Source organism: Gadus chalcogrammus, chromosome 1 (genome assembly GCF_026213295.1).
Source record: "Gadus chalcogrammus isolate NIFS_2021 chromosome 1, NIFS_Gcha_1.0, whole genome shotgun sequence".
NCBI classification, from domain to species: Eukaryota; Metazoa; Chordata; class Actinopteri; order Gadiformes; family Gadidae; genus Gadus; species Gadus chalcogrammus.
In genome coordinates, this window is record NC_079412.1 from 23,171,516 (window position 1) to 23,195,038 (window position 23,523).

A 23,523-nucleotide genomic window follows, 5' to 3' on the forward strand; every position below is an offset into this window, starting at 1 on the left:
CGATGTTTGTATCCAAACTGAACTGAGCTATTCATAGAAACTGTATAAAGGAATTTGGGAGGATTTTGCTATATTTTTTAAGGTCCATATCAGAAACATATCCTCACATCAGAAATACTGTAGTTTTTAATACTGTTTAACCTTTTATTAGGAATGGGGAGAGGTAGAGAGATCGATAGATGGGAGAGAGTCTTGCAATTGTTGAAATTAAGTTGAAAGACACTCACTCAGACACATCCTCCGGCCACAGAAACTCATCAGAAGACTCATAGTCCCTGAAGGTCGCTTCACCTTTCTCCTCCCCTTCAAAATAAAAGCCCTGAGGGTTAGAGCTCAGCATGCAAAGCACAACAAACATTCTCTGGTTGTGCACCGAGCAGAAACACAACATGCTGTAATATAAGTGTAATATAAATCGGAGAATCGGTCATCATGTTCAACAGTAACTTTCAGTGAATCTTCCTATAAATCACTTTGGAGTTAGTAAGTTACATTGTGATTTAAAAAAACAAACAAAATGTTGTCGGTTACCCCCAGTATCCTCGACGCTCCACGGGGAAGGGTTCCCAGGTGTGGAGGACATATTCGTTCTTCCTTTTGTGTAATATCACATCAATGAATATGTTGTAAAAAACACAATATCAACGTTTTCCTAGACGTGTTGTTAATAGTTATGTTAATACTCTGTTCATATAGACTTAGTCCATCGAGCAGGTAATCCCGCTTGCCAAGTTAACGTTACGTCGCAAATACAAATGAATATATTCAATATAAAATGACCTAGTATTGGCTCAAATCCGTTTTACCGTACAACTTTTCAATATATTAAAGATGCAGGTTGACTCCTCTCCTCGAGTTTGATAGTTAAGTCGCTAGTCCGCCATTTGTGTGTTTGGGTTTCCATGGAGACGGGCTTCACCCCACGTGACCCCGGAGACAAACTAGGCTACCCTACATTTGGCTTCAAATGAGAACTGAAATCATGAAATAAGTAACCAACATTGCTATACTTTGTATAATTTATTAATATTATAATGTGTGTAATCATGCTATAGTAGTGATTTCAGTAAAAAAAAAAAAAGGACAACATTATGGAACCCTCATGGGCTATAAGGGTCTATGGCTATGAGGGTGCGCAAGCATGACCACATCACCCCCATCCTGAAATCACTGCACTGGCTCCCTGTCTCACTCAGAATTGAGTACAAGGTCTCCCTCCTCACCCACCAGTGCCTTCACGGACTTGCCCCCCTCTACCTTCAGGAACTCCTCACCCCCCCGACAAACTCACGTACACTCCGTTCAGGATCCACTCACACCCTCCAAACCCGACATACAAAGCTGTGCACCATGGGTGATCGGGCCTTTTCTGCTGCTGCCCCTAGACTATGGAACGCCCTCCCTGACCACCTGAGGGCTCCACAGACTACAGCTCTTTTTAAACGGAACCTCAAACCCCATCTCTTTAAAAGAGCATTTAGCTAAACTTTCTTTGAGGTTCCCCCTTTTTAATAGTTTTTTTGGTATTTTTTTCTCTGAAGCACTTTGAGATTCTTGAATATAAAGTGCATTATAAATACAATTTATTATTATTATTATTATAAATAAATAAATGCAAACTATATGCATATTATATCATACACTAACGTAACACGTGCATTATATAATTATAGTTCATTTATTAATTTATACATATTGTTTGTTATCCAAGTCGGAGGATTTGGCTGTGGGCTCACACCAGCTTCACTCAAGCATGAGTGGAGTTTTTCTGTAGAAGCTATAGTTGCAATTCATCCATTCCAGTCAGAATGAAGGTAATAACCCGAACAGGTACATTGTTCACCGCATTTAACACAGTGATAACATCCTCAGAATGATAGAGATCAAGCCAGACTCAGCAGGTTCCTGCCGTTCAAAGAAAGATTAGGAGTTTCGCAAAATCATGGACAATCGAATCATGCCATTGTTTAATGTACAAGAAAAAGAAGACTGGTAATTAGAAATACCCTAATTAGGCATTTTATTTAAAAATGTTACGTATGCTTTCCCTTTCTCCGTCAGTTTAGAACATGAATGACCTATTTAAATGAATCATTGTGTAATCCAACAACAAGAAAACCCGCTTCATAAACAGGTTTAAAGAGCTCATTGGCTGGTTAGTGCCAGCATTTGTAAAACTCGTCATAAAAATAGCTGCTTGATTACATTTTTGGAATAGATATTCCATTCTGTTTTATTTTAATCACAAGCAATTAGTATGCCATGACTATTTGTGTGTGTATTTCCCCTCTCCATTTTACAATTTGCAATGTTCGTTGGGGTGCGTGTGAGTGTGTGCGTGTATGTGCGTGTGTGTGTGTGTGTGTGTGTGTGTGTGTGTGTGTGTGTGTGTGTGTGTGTGTGTGTGTGTGTGTGTGTGTGTGTGTGTGTGTGTGTGTGTGTGTGTGTGTGTGTGGGGCATAAGTGGATAGGTTGTGGGGTGCATGCGCTGATGCCTGCGATATGTATTTGCATGTGTGTGTACACGTGTGTGCGTGTGTCTGTGCTCATGTGTATGTCTTGTCTATACTGTTTGTAGCTATCTACTGTACGCGCGCGTATGCACGTGCGCATGCGCCGTGTGGTGTGTGGGCGCCGGGGATTACGCGTTAGTAGTGATGGATAGTCGTGGGAGAGCGCGCGGCGCACGAGAGAAGCGGTGATATAAGACGTTGTGCATGGGACAGGCGAAAGGCACCATGGGAGGAGAAAATAGCAAATAGATGGGTGGACAAGCACGGAGTGGATAAAACATGGGAGGTGCGTGGAGGGGAGGGGGTAGAGGAAGCCATATCTTCCATTCAGTGGGCCTACGTGGTGGCGTGTGTTTTTTTAATAGGCTACTTCAATCTTAATATCAAAGGACTGCGAAGGACCGCGAAATCCAAGCGGAACGTCCCGGGGGAGGTAGAGACGGTGGGTTTGGATCTGAGTCACTTCCGCCCTCCCTCCCTCCCTCCCGCGGGAAAAGGCAGTAGCAGGTCCACTGGCTGCTGTATAGAACATCACACACACTCACGCACGCGGGCACACACACACACACACACACACACACACACACACACACACACACACACACACACACACACACACACACACACACACACACACACACACACACACACACACACACACACACACACACACACACACTCGCAGTTGAGGTTCGGGGGGTTTAAACGACGGGGACGCACTAATTAATAGGAAATTAGAACAAGCTTTTCTTTAATGAGGCCTATAGTTCATAGAAGTTACAACCTCCTCAACTAACTTTATAGCTTTATATAAACTGCTATCGGAGACAACAGATACATGGTTTTATGTTCTGAAGTTGTGGGATCGAAGCCTGTTTTGGGCCACGTCATTAAATTACGCGCAGATACCTTTCAAGTTAATGGCGAGGATCGCAACATGTAAAACCTTACATAATAATACAATTCCTCCAGCCGCGGTGTCGCACGGACACGAGTCCTCTCTGCGTGTACGCGATTAAGTCTGACATTTGCTCAAAAGCAGGCAACCCGGAGATAGGGAGATTAGATCTCTCTCTCTCTCTCTCTCTCTCTCTCTCTCTCTCTCTCTCTCTCTCTCTCTCTCTCTCTCTCTCTCTCTCTCTCTCTCTCTCTCTCTCTCTCTCTCTCTCTCTCTCTCTCTCTCTCACACACTATCACACTCCCCTCTTCTCTCTCTCTCTCACAAACACACACACACAAACACAAACACATTCTGTATTTTCTTTCTTTCTCCCCTACCATCCCTTTTCTCTCTCTCTCCTCTCTTTTCCTCTCTATGCTGGGAATCCAAACGAGTGTGAGTTGCGTTTATATGACAACTATTGTTCCGTCGGAGCAACTTCCCTCTCCCCTTCCCTCCGATTCCACCGTCTGCTTGTCCTCGCAGTGCGCCTGGACCCGGGGAGTAGCGAGGCGCGTCGGCGCGCGCGGAGCGCAGAGCGCTATCGGAACATGGGTCAGAGGAGTCGTCGCTCCAGTTTACTTTCCGCTCCTCCGCGCTACGGTTTACCGGGAGCGCAGACGCTGTGGTGAACGTGAACGTGCGTGCGCCTCTCCTCCTTCGATGTGCTTCTGAGAGCCAATATCGATACGGGGGAAAGTTTTGGCAAGCAGAGGTACGGGGGGAATGGGGACCCTAACTTTTCTGCTGTCGAGCCTCGCCCTGGTCGTGTTCGCTGGAAACATCTTCACCAGGTGAGACGTGATAACCGCGTGTGCTTTCTTTACAGGTGAAGCTTCACTTACTCGTGATCCATACCTATCACCTATTAGCGTAAAGCATTAAGTGAGCTGTGAGGGATTGTTGTAACGCTTTTGTGTTGGCCTACATGGCCCTACGTCGTTAAAATGTTATTCTCTCCAAAGCCTCGGTAAAGTAAGGTGACCTCGGAGCCTCGTGTCGCGTGTTGGTGACTAACCTCACCTTACAGGACCGATAACATTAGACAATAAACAGACCTATTCAAACAATCAAAATGGATACGGATTTAGAATTATAACAGAGATATAACCGTGGTAGTGTGAAAATCGTCCCTAGTGGGTTACGTCATTAAATAAACCTGGATAGGTTACATACAAATAAAGCAATTCGCATAATATCTCAGCTTAGCATTAGGTCACTCAATTATTTCACTCATATTTTCCTGTGTGTGACAGTCCCAACCCCCATACACAATCAGGATAGCCCCGCTACATATGATCAGTTTATGTTATGAATCAAAATATTTTTTTAGTACAATAAACCGAGCTGGTTGTTTTGGTTTGTGTGAGTTTGTGTGTGTGTGTGTGTGTGTGTGTGTGTGTGTGTGTGTGTGTGTGTGTGTGTGTGTGTGTGTGTGTGTGTGTGTGTGTGTGTGTGTGTTTTCGTGCGTAAAAGAGGGTGGAAGTAAAGTGACATTGGGATATTAAGTCGACACCTCATTCCAGATGTCCCAGTTCAACTCATGCATGCTATGTGTAGCAGCCATCTCTGATTGGCTCATTTACAAAACTGCAGTGCACACACACCACACACACGTTCTCGTGCATGAAAACACGTGCACACACGCAAACAATCTCACTCACACACAAAATCTCACACACAAAGGCACACACTCGCGCACACACACACACACACACACACACACACACACAAAATCACGCATAATGCAGATTACTATTTTGCATGCTACAGTTGTAATAAAGTGCTTCTTCAGTCATCACTGAACCCCCAGTGCCACATAGTGTACCCAAGCGATGGGAGTGACTCACCTCGACTTAGTTCAGTGTTGATGCTGGTCCCGATCACGCATTACCACCAGCTCTCTGAGGTACATTAGGAACTTCAATCTGACCATGAGATAAAGACATTTTTCATGATTACAAAAGTTGTGTTACTGATCATGCCTGAGTTCTGATATTCATATTAATATATTTCAGCTTTATATCCTAGTCACGGTTTGATTGAATCAAGCATGGCAACGTATTGATTTCACATTGCATATCACATTATTATAATGTGACCTCAAATAATACCGTGACATTGACTTGGATTAGTCATATCACAATACAGTCAGGCAATACCGTATTGTGATATGGCAAAGCTGAATGACTAATGAATGATTGTTTGTTTCATCATCAGGTTCATGTTAGGAGTGTGTCTGTTGAGTGTAAGTGTTATGACAGTTTTCTAATATGAATATTATACCGAAAACAAATATCATCTCATCCAGTCACAGAATATCAACATGGACATCAATATTGTGTCAGAAACGCAGTCTGCTGTTCTCAGTGATACATCTTGGGCCATGTAATGTAGTCCAACGAGACGTTTCATCACAAGCCTTCTTGGGGGTTCTCAGTAACCTCGTGAGACCGTCCAAATATTCACGATCTCAGTCCTGCCTCAGCTGGGCACTAATTGATTTCAAAAGATGGCTGCAGCCTGACATTGTTCAAAACACTCGCTCTTGCGTAATCTGGTTTGAAGAAAAACAAAATCATATTCTCCTCATAGGCACAGCCTTCTGTGCAGGATTTGGTACATTTATTATCATAGAAATTCTGTGCATTTCGATCAGTTTGTGTAAAATGCTTTCAACAGCATTCAGGACAGACTGTTCTGCAGAGGGAAACAGAATTTGAACTCACCAGATCAGGATGGTGTATAGCGAGGATCCATATCCTCTGGTTCTCTGTGGAGGGATGCATCAGCTACTTTAACCAGTTTTCTTTATTTTTTTAATCATTCTTTAAAAATAATACCCCTACAAACACACACACACACACACGACACACACACACACACACACACACACACACACACACACACACACACACACACACACACACACACACACACACACACACACACACACACACACACACACACACACACACACACACACACTGCAACTGTCTCTTTTTGTACTGTGCTTGTGAGTTTACTTTCCCCAAAACCTCAGAATATAATTACCACACTTTCCCATTCAGCCGGCCCTATCTGTTACACGCACAGGGCTTAGCGATGGACCCTTCCAGTGGGGCACAAAGTGCTACCCTTGTTCCTCCGTACCATTTACTTCAATAGGAACTCATCCCAAATAGTTGTGTCATTGTCAAGGTCAGTTAGAAACACATTAAGCAGTGCTAGTCTACTTTCAGCAAATGACCTGCCGTTGGTTGCAAAAACTGCAAATGTGTGATCTGCTTGTCATCGTGATATCCAGTGGGAAATGTAATGACATTTATTCATTCTGTGATATATATTTTCAAAGTAAAAATGTGTTATGAAGACAAAATAAGCCCTGAACTGTTTCAAAATATCACGTCTGAAATATTAGACAATAATAATTATGTTTGTGCTAATGAATATCTTTCATACCACATGGTTAAAAACGGTATGCAACTTTATAAAGTGTAATCGCAAAACATTACCTACTAACCTATACTTTAAAACTAAGGGTATTGTATACATACTAAGAAATAAATGATTTAGGATCAGTCTATTTGCTGGTTTGATCCAAGATATTCTCAGACATTTTGTCTCTGGTTCCCCATTTGTCTCTGAAACGCTGCTCCAGGCGATTCACGGCCCCCGGCCTAATATGCGTGAGTGGCTGAGTCAGTGGTTTATCCCAGCAAGGGATGGCACACCTGAACGCCACCTGATGTGTATCTACTCTCGCTGTGACTGGAGAGACAAGGCCGTCTGGCTGACTGTGCAGGCAGCAGCCAAGACTGTTTCAAGAGGCATTATAAAGACTGTTTCAAAAGTCCCCACGCAGACTGTTTCAAAAGGCATTATAAAGACTGTTTCAAAAGTCCCCACGCAGACTGTTTCAAAAGGCATTATAAAGACTGTTTCAAAAGTCCCCACGCAGACTGTTTCAAAAGGCATTATAAAGACTGTTTCAAAAGTCCCCACGCACACTGTTTCAAAGAGGCATTAAAAAGACAGTTTCAAAAGTCCCCACGCAGACTGTTTCAAAAGGCATTATAAAGACTGTTTCAAAAGTCCCCACGCAGACTGTTTCAAGAGGCATTATAAAGACTGTTTCAAAAGTCCCCACGCAGACTGTTTCAAAAGGCATTATAAAGACTGTTTCAAAAGTCCCCACGCAGACTGTTTCAAAAGGCATTATAAAGACTGTTTCAAAAGTCCCCACGCAGACTGTTTCAAAGAGGCATTAAAAAGACAGTTTCAAAAGTCCCCACGCAGACTGTTTCAAAAGGCATTATAAAGACTGTTTCAAAAGTCCCCACGCAGACTGTTTCAAGAGGCATTATAAAGACTGTTTCAAAAGTCCCCACGCAGACTGTTTCAAGAGGCATTATAAAGACTGTTTCAAAAGTCCCCACGCAGACTGTTTCAAAAGGCATTACAAAGACTGTTTCAGAGGTCCACACAAACTGTTTCGAAAGGCATTACAAAGACTGTTGCAGAGGTCCGCACAGACTGTTTCAAAAGCCATTACAAAGACTGTTTAAAAAGTCCCCACGCAGACTGTTTCAAAAGGCTTTGCAAACACTGTTTCAGAGGTCAACACACTCATTCAAAAGGCAATACAAAGACTGTTTCAAAAGTCCCCACAAAGACTGTTTCAAAATACATTACAAAGACTGTTTCAAAATACATTAAAGACTGTTTTAAAGGTCCCCACAAAGACAGCTTCAGGGGTCCCCAAACAGACTGTTTAAGTAGTCCTCACCAAAAACGTTTCAAATACAACCACAAAGTCCGTTGAGGTTCTAACGGAGGACTTTGTGGAAGTGACTCATGGAAGACGAGTTTCTCCATAGCTACTTATTTGTGGTCCTTTACTGGTGGGGAAGAAAAGGTGTTTCTTAAGGTGCTGACAGTCTAATTTGACAGTCTGAGTTTTAAGATAGCACTTTATTAAACACAGAAAGGGGATAAAGGTAGCAACAACAAAAAAACAGGAGAAGACAAATGATCTAAATACAAATAAGAGAAAAATGAATACAATTGAACAATTATATTTACAATAATTACATTATTTATATTGCCTCAGTTGGAATGAATTACCATTTCCCTGCCAATTTTAAATGTCCATCTTAAAATTCTTTAACTCGCAGTATAATTAATTTATGTTAATGTTAATGTGTGTGTGTGTGTGTGGGGGGGGGGGGTGTGTGTGGGGGGGGTGTGTCAGTGTTGGTGTGTCAGTGTGCGTGTGTGCTCTCACATTTAATGAACTTTCTCAGGAGGAGAGACAACAGGAAGTGCTTACTGAATAACCCAAATGCAAATTGATTTCAAAGTAAAACGCCAATGAGCTCCGGCCGGATTCTGTGGTTCTGTGTGTCTTTGCTTCGGCCTGCTTGTTTATACTGGTTGGTAAACGTGGGACATTAACGCAAATATGGGTCTCCAGAGATGGAACTAATGAAGATGAATGATCCAAAGGAGCAGAAGTGTGACTTAGACTGGGTTAGGAAACACGAAGGTGCCCACTTTAATCAGGATGCAGAGTAGAAACCTCCATTATTAGAACCAATTTGGTTGTGTTTAACAACATGTTTTTCATTAGGCCGTTTTTTGGCAGTGTCTAGTGAATGCATAATAAGCTAATTTCAATGAAAATCTACTCATATTTGGAAAACTAAAACAGAGAAGGGGCAAACCGCAATTTACATAAGCAATTAAAATGAATTAAATTATTCATGTTACTTCCAAAATTCCAGAGAGCTACGACATGCCACTAGAAATTCAGTACAAAATTGTAACAATTCACTGACTAAAAATAAGCCTTGCCATAAACAGCTTATTTTAAATGGGAAATTTCATAATTATTATTAGCAATATTGTAGTGCATAGAAGCAATCTTATATGATAATGTAGTAGAAGTTGTTTTTGTTGAAGTAGAAGGCTACTAATGGTATTAATGGTAGTAGTAATGTGCAGTCGTACATTTATAAGTTGAACTTTATACATTTAGAATATGAAGTAGCTGTTCTAAGTAGTCTATTCAATCCAGATGTGAAGATACTATCACTGTTAGCCATAGATATACCAGAAAGATGTGTAGATATTAAATTGTTCCATTGTTCCGTTTCTACCTTATCATTGTCATTGTTAATTTATGACTTGTTGTGGTTGTTATGAGATGTATGCTGTACAAACCCCAATTATAAGTTAATAAAAGCATATTCATCATTATAACAAGCCATTCCTCACAGGTTTAGAAGCTATTCTATCCAAGAAACTGCTGCAGAATTTACTTCTCCTCCCGACTGCATTCCAGTCAACTCTTATGTGCTCAGCTTTATCTGGCGCATCATTTTAGGGTGAACTGCTGCCCCCTAGTGGTCAGAGGATTTTCTTCATAGGCACTATTAAGGTTCACATGGGTTCATGATGTTTATATAGGTTAAAGCATTACGCAATGTTTAAGGTCTCTGGATTTTGCCAATATATATAGGCCTGCATATTTCACAGATTCCCCCTCAAAAATATAATTTTGTCATATGTTAGAACTTGAAACGTATGTTACATGCCACAATCCAATTGTGTTGTTGAGGACCAAGTTCAATGCCACTTTTATACTGTCTAAGTGACTGAATCACTGTGTATTCTTACTCACCTTCTTCAGTCTCTTCTTGTGGTCGGCAGACAGCTCAAGGTGCCTGTGTGTGTGTGTGTGTTCCCCCCTATAGGGCCATGCTGAATGACATTGGGGACTATGTAGGTTCAGGCATTGAAATATCCTGGTTGCCTAACCTGGATGAATTAATGAAGGGCTATGCGAGAAATTTTCGCCCTGGGATAGGAGGTGAGTATGAGATCTACGGCTCGTGGCACTGGATTGCATTTCAACGCCATCACATTTACGGCCATCCTTAGCATAACTCAAGTACTCCGCAGGCCCGTGGAAAAACTAAAGTCCAGTTTGAGAGTCTTGATATGTAAACCGTGTTGACACAACACAAGCTTAATCCTTTTTTTTTCTGATGAAAAATTTACAAAAACAAGACTTGAATGAGAGAGCGAGAGAGACAGAGTTCATGTGTGGAGAGACTACCCTATCGGGGTCGTAAGGGGGGTTAAGACTCTCATGGGGACCTGCTGGAGACTTTGCTAAGAATGGCAGCCAAATGTGAGACATCCAATGTCCACAGTGTTAGATTTCTCAATCTCACAGCTTAACTCAGCTGAGCACCAGGTTGAAAAGGCTGACCCCACCATCGTCACTCTCAAACCATCTCGCCGCGAAACACGCCGTCACACACACCCCATCCCCTTGCGATGCATTGTGTGGTTTTCTTTTTGTGTTCCCGCATTATTAATGTGGCCGTGGTAAGGTAGCAACATCAGTGTCAATGATAATATAACAGTTAGCACCCCAACAGGGGTATTAATGGCCAATAGAGAATCACACAGAAATGTTTGGGCAGTTCCCCCTTTCGACCTATATCACATAATTGTTTCACCTGAATAATCACTAGTTGTTTGTGAATTATTCCTCCAAGTGAATTAAATGTCTCCTCTTTAACTTTTATTTTGAAAAATGGTTCTCTGCCAAAGCGTAGCAGTAGCTTGCCGCCAGAACGAGAGAGAGAGAGAGAGAAGAACCATGAGTTATGGTGCCTTGACACGCTCTCGAGTCGGTGCCATCGACCTTGACTCTGAATCAATCTGCCGTCGTAAATTAGCTGGCACTTAAAGCGTCCAAAAAAGCCCTCTTTGGAGAAGGAGTGGTTATGGGATAAACGGTCGAACGGTGTGTGATTCTTTAATGTCCGTGTAGAAATAGCCTTTCTGCGCCGCGTCAGTCATGCTCCAACATCCAGCATCCGAGGCAAACCCATGCTAATCACAAGGCCTACTGCACATCATTAAAACAACACCCATTGTGTTGGAATGCACTGTGGCCAGTCCATTAGATGCTAGAGCTCCTGTTTTTATCTGTGATTGTAATGCTGCCACCACCCTCGCTAGCTTAGCATGGTCAACTTAGTTGATTACAATCTCGAAAGGGGCTCTTGAGCACCTTGGGGTTGTAAGTTAGAGTCCTACATCGGGAGAACATCACATGCTTTTGGGGGGAGGGGATAGGGGCTGGTGCTGTTTGTCTCACTCCTCTCTCTGCAGGCCCACCGGTGAATGTGGCCATGGCTATTGAGGTGGCCAGCATTGACCACATCTCAGAGGCCAACATGGTAAAGTACCCCGCGTCGGTGTTTCCACACAGTGTGTCGTTGGAAGTTTAGCACAGGAACGCTTCACCCTGAAAAGACCCTCTTAAGGACACCGATATATTATTTGCTGAATCGCAAGATAATGATTTGATGCTGAATAATGTTGGCCTTTCTTAGACCTTGCAACTCATCAGCTCAGTATTTCACATTTATTATGATTATTTTGGCCGGTAAGATCTTAACCAAAAAAACAAAATAGGTTTCCCCTTTCCCAATGTCCTGCATGTTGTGACCGTGAGAGTGGCTGTGTGTGTGTGTGTGTGTGTGTGTGTGTGTGTGTGTGTGTGTGTGTGTGTGTGTGTGTGTGTGTGTGTGTGTGTGTGTGTGTGTGTGTGTGTGTGTGTGTGTGTGTGTGTGTACAAACACTCCCACCTTGTCCTACCCCTCACCCTCTCCCCCCCACCAACTCCGGCAGGACTACACCATGACGGTGTTCCTGCGGCAGAGCTGGCGGGACGACCGGCTGGCCTACAACCACACCAACAAGACGCTGGGGCTGGACAGCCGCTTCGTGGACAAGCTGTGGCTCCCCGACACCTTCATCGTCAACGCCAAGTCGGCCTGGTTCCACGACGTCACCGTGGAGAACAAGCTGATCCGCCTGCAGCCTGACGGGGTCATCCTCTACAGTAGCCGGTGGGCACCCCCCCGCTGGGCTGGAGGGGTGGGGGTGGAGAGGGGAGGGAGGGAGGGAGAGGGGGGGGGGGGTGGAGAGGGGAGGGAGGGAGAGGGGGGGGGTGGAGAGGGGGAAGGAGGGAGAGAGGGGGGTGAGGGGGAGGGAGGGAGAGAGGGGGGGGAGGGGGAGGGAGGGAAAGAGGGGGGGGGGTGGGTGGGAGAGGGGAAGGAGGGGGAGAGAGGGGGGAGGGGTGGGATGGGGGGGGGGGGTGGAGAGGGCAGGGGGTGAGAAGGGAGGGAGACAGGGGGGAGGGACAGTGGGATGGAGAGCTGGAGAAAGGGAGAGAGAGAGAGAAGAGAGAGAGAGAGAGAGAGAGAGAGAGAGGAGAGAGAGAGAGAGAGAGAGAGAGAGAGAGAGAGAGCTAGAGAGAGATACGAGGACAGAGGGAGAGATTGACGGGGGAGAGGGGAGAGAGAGGGAGACATATTGGGAGGAAGGGAGGAAGGGGAAGAGGAAGGAGAAAGAGGGAGCGAGCCAGAGAGAAAGAGGGAGAGGAGGGAGAGAGATAAAGACAGACAGAGAGAGAGGCGGAGAGAGAGAGAGAGAGAGAGAGAGAGAGAGAGAGAGAGAGAGAGAGAGAGAGAGAGAGAGAGAGAGAGAGAGAGAGAGAGAGAGAGAGGCTTGTGGGGCTGGAGAGAGGGAGGAGGGTGCACATTGTTATTCATTGAGGTTGACTCGTATTCTGTTGACGTTGTTGTTTCTCAGTTCTGATAGCAGTACAGTAGTACAGTACAGTAGTGTTTCTTTCGACATTCATGTGAGTTCGGACCAGGTCGGCCGTGTGTGTAAAGGTAGAGTGCTGACATTGACGTGATTTAATTTGACTTGGGGTTACAAAACATAAAACATCCTGGTGGAGGTCAGCACTTGAAACGCTTATTTCCAGAGTGGAGCTCAATGATCAAACCACCACATTAAAAGACCGTATACAGCAAATCCTCTTCGTTGAGCATCACACCCAAGAAGCCTCAGCTGGGAGACATTTTGAATCAATTACACTCAAATCATCCGCTCTTTAATCTCACCTACAGCACCTTTAAGATAAAAAGGACCCCACATCACAGTTAGCGTGATCCTAAGGTTCTCCCTCCCCAGCATTACGTCGACGGTGGCCTGTGACATGGACCTGACCAAGTACCCCATGGACGAACAGGAGTGCATGCTGGACCTCGAGAGCTGTGAGTCCGCCCCACTTCTCCACTTCTATCGGTTGATAGTCACTGAAGTACCCCACTAATGTAACATGAAAGTTTCACTATTCATGGCTACATCTTTCTCTTCCTGTTCTATGTTTCTGATTTATTCTGTCTGTTCATAGTCACTTGTAAGACAACAATGCAAGCAGGATGTTTCGCTGTTTTTGCTTAACTTTATTTGCATAGATGTTTCCTTTCATCATTTAAATCTCGCCTGCAGAAACAATAAACATCCATTAATCAGTTGGCCCCGCACACATTGCAGTCGCAAAAATAAGACAAAGTGGCTTTGCATACAAGAGTAGTACCAAAGAAGGCAAAAACAAGAAACACAATCAGGGTTTGCTACATCAAAGTGTCTTCTACAGGACTCTTCATGGCTTTATCTTTCTCGTCCTGGCCTATCTGTTTGTCGTTCTCTTTTGGACGCCAGTCACTAGTTACGTACACAAATAAAGGCTCTTTCTGCTTCAGTCTTCTGCTGCCATCCTATCTGGCTGCTCGACACTACACACTAATATGTCAAAACTAAGGAGGACAAACGAGAATAGAACACGTGAACCCCAACCCTATCGCTTCACGTGTATTTTGGCCGTTTAGCTGGTTCAGGATTTACAACGTCTGAATGAATCAATGCAGGGTCTCGTCGAAGCGAGGCACCTTAGTAAGAGAGAGAGGAGTCAGAGGAGTCTGGTTAAAAGAGCTTTGAGACTCAGTAAACACCGCTGTGTTGTGATCAATACCCTGGGCACAGCCATTTGTCACATCTGCCCAATTAAAAGTGTTGTTTTCTGTCCTGCTGTCTGACTTGGTGTGTGTGTGTATGTGTGTGTGTGTGTGTGTGTGTGTGTGTGTGTGTGTGTGTGTGTGTGTTGTGTGTGTGTGTGTGTGTGTGTGTGTGTGTGTGTGTGTGTGTGTGTGTGTGTGTGTGTGTGTGTGTGTGTGTTTGCATCTATATTTTCATATTTATGTGTTTGTTTGTATGGCTATATATGATGTGTGTGTGTTTCTGTGCATGTGTGTTTGCATATCTCTTTTTATTTGTATGATGATGTGTATGTGTATATGTGTGTGTGTGGATATATGTATGGCATTGGCTACATATATGATGTGTGTGTGTGTGTGTGTGTGTGTGTGTGTGTGTGTGTGTGTGTGTGTGTGTGTGTGTGTGTGTGTGTGTGTGTGTGTCTCTCAAGACGGCTACTCCTCAGAGGACATCGTCTACCACTGGTCAGAGAGCCAGAAACACATCCACGGCCTGGACAAACTGGAACTGTCCCAGTTCACCATCACGGACTACCGCTTTGTCACAGAAATGCTTAACTTCAAATCCGGTGAGCTCCCCAAAAGATGCCTTAAATGTAACCAAAAAGTGTGTGTGTGTGTATATATGTGTTCTGAGCACAACTGTGCAGATTCCTTTTGAAGTGTGATTTTCCTCTTTAGAAGTCACTTCCCTTGGTCTATATATCATATCCTTTGCAGAGACAGAATGCATAATGTGTATGAGGCTTACTGCAGGGGGCGGGCGGGATCAGGCTAAGGCGTTGTGAAGGGATGTAGCGTGCTCCGTTCTGTCTTGTTTCCTCCGGCCACTTAGGGCACAAGCCAGCAGCTAACTGATTATTCTAAGGATTTTCGGGAAATACAGTTGGCATTGCATATTTTTTTGTCAGGCAAACTATCTTCTTTTGTTTGCGAATATTTTCGCTGATGAATTACTGATGAATTATTTACACATTCGTTTGATACTGGTTTTATCTTCTATTTATGGATAAATCCAAGTTAATTAGCTTGTTTGGATTTAAAATACATGAAGAGCTTCAAGGATATTAACAGTATAATACTATGTTAAGTGTCTGACAAATTTTGCAATATTTGTCAATTAATTATTGTTGTTTTACAGCGGGGCGATTTCCACGGCTCAGCCTTCGCTTTGAACTCAGACGTAACCGAGGCGTCTATATTATCCAGTCGTACATGCCGTCTATACTGTTGGTGGCCATGTCCTGGGTCTCCTTCTGGATCAGCCAGACAGCCGTCCCTGCGAGGGTGTCACTAGGTAACTGCTCTGTTTTATTCCATCTTTGTGGAATCTGATGAATTAGTGAGCTAATGATAACGCTAATGATAACTATCCTGGGTACACATAGCATTCACTCCCAATCAGCATTATTTAATCAGCACGTCCCTAATTAGCAATAGCATTAGCATTCACCCAATTAGCACTATAGCACATACGCATTAGGCTGATTGACGGTAGCATGATTACCATCGGGCTGACATGTTTACATTTTGCAGGGATCACCACGGTGCTCACCATGACAACGCTGATGGTGAGCGCACGCTCCTCGCTGCCACGGGCGTCGGCCATCAAGGCGCTGGACGTGTACTTCTGGATCTGCTACGTGTTCGTGTTCGCCGCACTCATAGAGTACGCCTTCGCGCACTACAACGCCGACTACAGACTCAAGGAGAAGGCCAAGAGCAAGGCTAACAAGCTGGGCTCTGAGGTAAGGGGGAACACAACAAAAAAGGGAAACAAGAGAACACCCATGCGGGGGCGCCCCGGTGGCTAGAGCGGGTACCACACAGGCACAGTCCTGAACACAGCGACCCGGGTTTGAATCCTTCCCCTGTTCATTTGCTGCATGTCCTCCCCTCTATCTACCATACCTTCCTCTCTATCTAACTCTATAATAAAGCATAAAAATGCAAATATTTATCTTAAAGAAAACAGACATGCATGCACTGGACATGTAAAGCTTGTTTGTAAAGAATTATCCCCTGCTTATATTCCCTTTGGTATACCACTGAAAATTGGATTTAGAGCCACAGCTTCACTTGCATTCGTGCGTATCTTGTCTATTATCTATTTTCTTAATAATAGGAATATAACTCGGGTGTCCAGCAACCAACCATGCCAGTAAATACCACTTGCCCAGTATGTGTTCTGCACATCATTGTATTTAAAGCGATCAAATGGGATAACCAGTGAAGCAGAGTACTCCTAAACATCTCTGAAAGGAGGGATCTTTCTGCTATGTTAATTCTCAAGGCTTCTTCCCCTGAGCTTTTCCTTGTCACCCAAATGATGGCATAATGAGCACCCGTGAAGCCCTTTGACTGCAACGGTGATGAAGAGCTGGACACAGTCGGATTGACCTGACTTGAGCGTCTCTGTCTCTGCATGTCCCTCCCTTGCTCCCTTTCTCTGTTTGTTTGTTTCTCCCTCCTTCTCTCCCTCCCTTCCTCAATCTCTGTTTGCCCCTCCCTCTGTCTCTGTTTGTCCCTCCCTCCTTCTCTCCCTCCCTCCCTCACTCCCTCCCTTCCTCCCTCCCTCCCTCTGTCACTCCCTCCCTCCTTCTGTCTCCGTTCGTCTCTCCCTCCTTCTCTCCCTCCGTCTCTGTACCTCCCTCCCTCCCTCTGTCCCTAACTCCCTCCCACCCTCTGTTTGTCCCTCCCTCCCTCTGTTTGTCCCTCCCACCCTCCCACCCACCCTATGTTTGTCCCTCCCTCCCTCTGTTTGTCCCTCCCTCCCTCCTTATGTTTGTCCCTCCCTCCCTCCCTCCTTCCCTCTGTTTTATCCCTCCCTCCCTCCCTCCCTCCCTCCGTTTGTCCCTCCCTCCCTCTGTTTGTCTCTCCCTCCCTCCATTTGTCCCTCCCCCTTCTGTTTGTCCCTCCCCCCTCCCTCCCTCCCTCTGTTTGTTCCTCCCCCCTCCCTCCCTCCCTCCCTCCCTCTGTTTGTCCCTCCCTCCCTCTGTTTGTCCCTCCCTCCCTCCTTATGTTTGTCCCTCCCTCCCTCCGTTTGTCCCTCCCTCCCTCTGTTTGTCCCTCCCTTCCTCCCCCCCCCCCCCCCCCCCCCCCCCCCCCCCCTTAGTCCATCGTGAAGAACGGCAAGCAGGCCATGGTCCTGTTCTCCCTGTCCGTCACCGGCATGAACCAGGGGGTCCTGATCTCCAACCGCCACGGCCGCAGCCAGCGCCCGGGCACCGACAGCCCCATGGAGGGCGGCGGGGGCGGGGAGGACGCCGAGCCCCAGAGGAGGAGGCGGTCCCGGCAGCCGGAGGAGTGCGAGGAGGACAATAAGTGCTGCGGCAAGTGCGTCTGCAAGCCCATCGACGCGGACACCATCGACATCTACGCCCGCGCCGTCTTCCCCTTCACCTTCGCCGTGGTCAACGTGATCTACTGGGTGGCCTACACCATGTGAGGCGGCGAGAGAGAGAGAGGGGGAGAGAGAGGGAGAGAGATGCTCCGTGGTGGTCTCTCTTGTCAGTGGCTGCACACAGAAGGAGGGATGGAGGGAGGGAGAGAGAGAGAGATAGAGAGAGAGGGAGAGAGAGATGCTCCGTGGTGGTCTCTCTTGTCAGTGGCTGCACATCGAGGGAGGGAGGGATGGAGGGAGGGAGAGAGGGAGAGAGGGAACAGTGGAAGGGGGGAGGCTGCGTAGATACAAGGACAGAGGTCCAGGCCTCGGGAGGAAGCAGACAGACAGCGAGACTGGTTCCCACCTCTGATCAACCACACTTTGTTAGGTCAGACGCACTCCAACACTGAAACACACGATGGATGATATTGTGCATTAGACACAGGGCAGTAGGGTGCCATGGGTTCGGGTGGGGTGGTCCTGCCCAGCCCAGCCCCCCTGGTGGGTACTCCGACCTAATGGGCTCCAGACCCACTGAACTTCGACCGTCTAGACTTCTCCTGCAAGTCATCGTTGTGTTCCTTAGCTACGACACGCACGGCAACCGCGGCCCACCGGCCTGACTCTTAACTGCTGCACGCCACTCAGGTGGCACCCACCGCTACATCGAACACTACTAACCCCACAACACGGACTCTGGGAGAGACACTCTCTGCTTCAGCACCTCATAAATATGCACATATATACACCACATATATGCAAGATCGGTGTGTGTATTTGTGATACACGCACACCAACCCAGTGACGAGTCACACAACTTTTTTCGAAGCTTCGCTAGACTCCAGTTTGGCTCGACTTACTTTCAATAGTGGCTTTCAGAGCCGTCATGGCCGCCGGCCCCATCCTCACTTCCCTTGGCCTCACGCACACTACTCTAGTCGTCCTTCAAAAATAAAAGTGGCACAATGAGGTTACAACTCTGCATGCCTGTGCCCCCCCCCCCCCCCAGCCCTATCATTCTTTAATCTATCTCATTTTTACAGTTTTTCTGTTCTTCGTTTTGGATGCAGAACAGTGTCTTCCCTTGGCCAGTTCTGCCTGTTTGCTGACCATTAAAATACTTCTACCACTACCTTGTGTGTGTGTGTGTGTTTCTCGCTCTCTTTCTCTCTCACTCTCTCTCTTTCTGAAAAACTCTCTGGATGCCAGGATCTACATTTAGTACATTTTTGCAAGATGGTTTTACCCAGCGACTTCCAAATGAGGCTGCTCAAATCAATATTGGAACAACTGCACATTAAGAAGCTGCGCTAAACCCCAAAGCTTACATAAATGCCTGCAGGATTGCTATTGGATTCTGAAAAACTATTAGGCATGTAGATACCTGTAAATGATTAAGGTTTCTTTGATTAAAGGACACAGCTAATGTTAAAATTATCGGATGTCAATAACTGCAATCAGAACCCGTTGGGCCTGGACTTCTTCACAATAATATTTTCATTTATTTGTAAAATTTTCATTCATGCACGTTTTATGATAGTCACTTTCAGTGTTGGGAATAACGCATTATAAAAGGAATGTGATTACTGTAATGTATTACTTTTTGCTGTAACGCGGTAATGTAAGGCATTGCAACAATTTTTTTTTTAATATTTTACTCGGTACAAATCTCAGTAACGCGCGTTACAATGCATTTTAAACCCGAAATTAACTGGTGTGTTGTTTTTATACAAATTCGCAAACACCGCGAGATTCGCAGAGGAGAAAAAACCCAGCGTAAATTTTTACTTCGTCTTACTGCTAGAGGAGAAGATGACAGCAGCAGCAGAGTCGGACTCCACATTTGCAAGATGGGCATACGCTCATTATTTTCAGTTTGTCAGAGACAAGGATACGAAGAACCTTATAGTTAAGTGCACTTTGTGTGTGAAACCAAAAGATCTCTCTACCTCACTTTGTATAAAAGGTTTGATAAATACTATGTGCATGTTTTATTCTAAGACAGAGGTAAGCGTTAGACATGCAAACACAACTAAATATGTACTCCAAAGCCCGAAGCACAAACACAGTGAATTTCGCTTTGTATTTTAATCACAACCCCCCCCCAAAAAAATAGAATCATTGTTTTTAAAAGGCACACAGGAAAATGGAGCAGGAATTGATGCGAAAAGCTTAAGGCGGGTCGTGGCTTTGGAAACGCACAGAACACTCCACAAAACTCTGAGCACACCCAAATCAGTGATCTCCTTGTGCTCAGAGTTCTCTGAGACTGTGGTTGTAGTTGAGAGCCCAGAAGGACAGGCGGATATTGTCCCCGTTGAACAGAAGTTGAAGAACCGGTTGCTCTAGAAGATTAGTGGCAGCCTGGTCACTCTGTGCGCCCCATCCCTCTGGGACATGCCTTGCCCCTCCTCAGCCCCTCTCTGTGTGTTTTATCTGTGAGCCGACGCCAAGCCTGGCCAAGCTCCTTATCTGGGTCCAACCGGGAAGCAGAATTCAGGGGAAAGAGGAAGGGTGGTGGCGGTGGTGGAAGGAGGTGGTGCTGGAGGACGGAGATGGTGGGTGGTTGGATGGAGTGGGGGTGGTGGAGGATAAAGCTGAGTTTCTGGACCCGCACCAGGGCTGCTCCACCTCTTCCTCCTCCTCCTCCTCCTCCTCTCTCAGGCAGATAGCTTTGTTCTGCTCCAGGAGAGGTGACATCCTCATGAAGGAGGGAGGGGGGGGAGCAGGGGGGTGAGGCGGTCCCCATAGGAGGCGCTACCTCTCTCTATCGCCTCACATCCTGAGTGAGGACTCAGGGATGGATACACACTCAAGCCCCGGTTCAACATCCACACACTGGAAGGCTCAAACCTCTTCAGGTCGATGGTCATCTCAAATCTCTATTTAGGTTTTCCTTTTTTCGTGTTTCCACTTCCTCCGCAATGAATTCATGCACATGCGTGCTCACAGATGGATGCACACCAAAACGCACACACACAGCCGCGCACACACACCCGTGCGCACCCACCCACACACACACACACACACACACACACACACACACACACACACACACACACACACACACACACACACACACACACACACACACACACACACACACACACACACACACACACACACACACACACACAGGGCATGACCACTGATCAAATGCGGGCAAAGGACTACAACCAGAGAGGTGACGGCTGCCTGGAGCCAAGCAGTGTCTTTCTACAGAGGAAACCACTTTATCTCATTCAGTTCCAGTCTTTCTAGTGCAGGGTGTGTGTGCGTCTATCCCCATATGTTAACGAACGACTCTGTCACTAAAGAGCTGAGCCGACACATTCGAGGAAGGAACTTTTTTTCCAAACATCCACTGAAAATACCCCGTTAATCACTCCCCCAAATTATCATTTTTAGGATTATTATGGTTATTTTAATAAATGATTCTGTCAATTGATGTTGTTTGCCCTATCGTTTATTTGTTCTCGATCTATGTTATAGTAAAGTATGAATTTCACAGATTAAACTGGGTGTGACGTAAAGTTTTGAATTCACTGGTGCCGTTGTCCTAGAACAGAGTCTGGCTTGTTAATTATTCAACATTAAGTTACTGTTGCCATAGCAACGTTAACTCAATGTTGAATCACTTACATTTGATTAAACTACTAGGCCTGTTGTTTATGCCCCACAACCACGTTGTGATTTCTAATAAAATACATTTCTATTTAGTTTAACTGCCTGCTGATAACAGTCTTATTAAAAAGAGATTATTTGTGAATCACTTGGACATGCGTTAGCCTGTAAGCAACAGTTGGACTTAAAACAAAAGCCCACTTGAAGCAGAGAATAATAAAAAAAATGATCTTATCGGAAGATATGTCTGTGGATAACCTTATATTCAAATTAATCATATTTTAAATGTTCTTTTTTATATATACCTTATAAATCAATTTTGTGACTTGGGTAATAAATATACCTTGACGGATTATTTTTCCTAATATCCTAGCAACTATAATAATAAGTGCCGTGAGCATTTAATTAATTAGGGGTGACATTGTTTCCATGGTATTTCATAGGCCGTTTTTAAAGAAGATGTATTGACTACCATTCCTTCCAAAGCTGCATTGAGCAGTGAACTATCCTTCTTACCTAAATCTCAGCGAACAGCTCTATATTTTATAACATCATATGGTTGACACTTTTCTCCAGATATCTGCGATTCCTCACAAGTTACTAGACTTTCCCTAATTACCTGTCCCCAGTTATTAATTAGTTTGGTTGGTTCATTTCTTAAGGTCGTCCAATTTCCAGTACATACTTCAGGCAATCATGAAATATAGAAGAAAGACATTTTTCAGTGTGGATAATTTAAGGAATGTCTTTTCACAGTTCCTGAAATACATAACATTTAGCAATAAACAAAGTCGAGGGAAAAGACACTGCCAATTAAGTAACAAAAATATAATAATTTCTACAACAAAAGGTATGAGATCATAAGAGTCTTACTACAGTCAATGTCAGCAGACACAGATTCAGCAAGCTCCTGGTATTACATTAGAGAGTAATAAAACACAGCCTGGTCTAGCTTACCCAGGGGAACTCATGAAAGGGGAACAGTCAAGCTTCTTATGTGTTCTAGGATGAGACAGTAATGCGTCAGTCGAGTGTTCATAAATTGAAGTCTGAAACATCTAGTCTGGTTCTGAGACAGAACCAGAGTTATGTGGGGAGAGTGTTGAGGAGATTGTGTGGAAAAGTTGGACCATTCACATCATTGGTCCAGGATTTAGAAAAATAACATTATTTGCTCAAGTTCACCGCAATTTTTTTGCGGTAAAGAAGTTGATGTTGCCGAAGCGTAATCTCTTATATTAGAAAATATCGGTTGTGTGTGTGAGTTTGAGTGAAAAAAACGCAGGTGGCAGTTGCAACTTTGTTTTGCCACGTCTCACCTGAAATTCTCAGTGGACGTTCAAACACAACATCTTCCTTTCATGACAAATAATTTCACCATTAATTCCTTAACACAACATGTACAAAAAAACCTGGCTACCAATACAAAAACTAACATTGCATTGCTCCTATGCTTCATAAATGGAGGCCGGGTCATTGCGATGTGCGGTCGTGATGCACGAGCCCCTCACAAAGTGGGGTTCCTGACTCACAGTGTTCTGAGGAGGGAGCGTCTTCGTCCTCTTCTTCTCACCATCCCCAGCTAATGAATCCACAAACTGGGGGAAGCAGGAGTCATAGAACAATTAGGCCGTCGATGAGTTCATTTAATCAGTTAGCATGCCGTGCAGTTCCCTTTCGTGGTCGTGTTGTAATAAATAAAGCAACGCACGGCTTGCTGAGTCACGTCTTGGGCCAGTGGTATTCCCTTCAGCAACACGAGCAATGAAACCACAGGAAGGGCACTGAACACTGACAATGTAATTGCCCTCTTCTGATTGGTTCCCATTAGTGTAAATTATTATTTACGGGCAAGTGATATACCTTGACTTTAATTTGAACCACTCCTAAAAAAAAAATCGAGCTCAATAACACATTTCACGTAAGATGGTGCTACTTCTGCAGTAAGATAATAAAAGGCCTGGCTTTGTAAAGATGCCGGCTTTCGTATTCATGGCACCTAACGTTAGTACTTACATTATCAGAAAATTGGACCACTCTACTGTAAGGCTGTCTTTAAGACCCGAACTACGTTTCTCTCTGTTCTCTCTGCCAAAACCAATCCCTTCCCCTGTAATTCAACTG

At 44.9% G+C, this 23,523-nt stretch overlaps 1 protein-coding gene and 1 long non-coding RNA gene across 2 annotated transcripts; one reads left to right on the plus strand and one right to left on the minus strand.

The window, feature by feature from the left end:
- Positions 1–226: 226 nt before the first annotated feature.
- Positions 227–883, minus strand: LOC130391590 (uncharacterized). The gene is made up of 3 exons (XR_008896926.1): positions 807–883; positions 532–594; positions 227–303 (listed from the first exon to the last, which is right to left on the minus strand). It is a non-coding gene; the product is annotated as an uncharacterized LOC130391590 (long non-coding RNA).
- A 2,803-nt stretch (positions 884–3,686) lies between these two features.
- On the plus strand, positions 3,687–17,965 carry gabrd (gamma-aminobutyric acid type A receptor subunit delta). The gene is made up of 9 exons (XM_056601809.1): positions 3,687–4,247; positions 10,212–10,327; positions 11,647–11,714; positions 12,169–12,389; positions 13,525–13,607; positions 14,822–14,959; positions 15,532–15,687; positions 15,927–16,138; positions 17,506–17,965. The coding sequence occupies exons 1-9, from the start codon at positions 4,180–4,182 to the stop codon at positions 17,836–17,838; spliced, it is 1,395 nt and encodes a 464-aa protein (XP_056457784.1). The 5' UTR covers positions 3,687–4,179; the 3' UTR covers positions 17,839–17,965.
- The last annotated feature ends 5,558 nt before the right edge of the window (positions 17,966–23,523 follow it).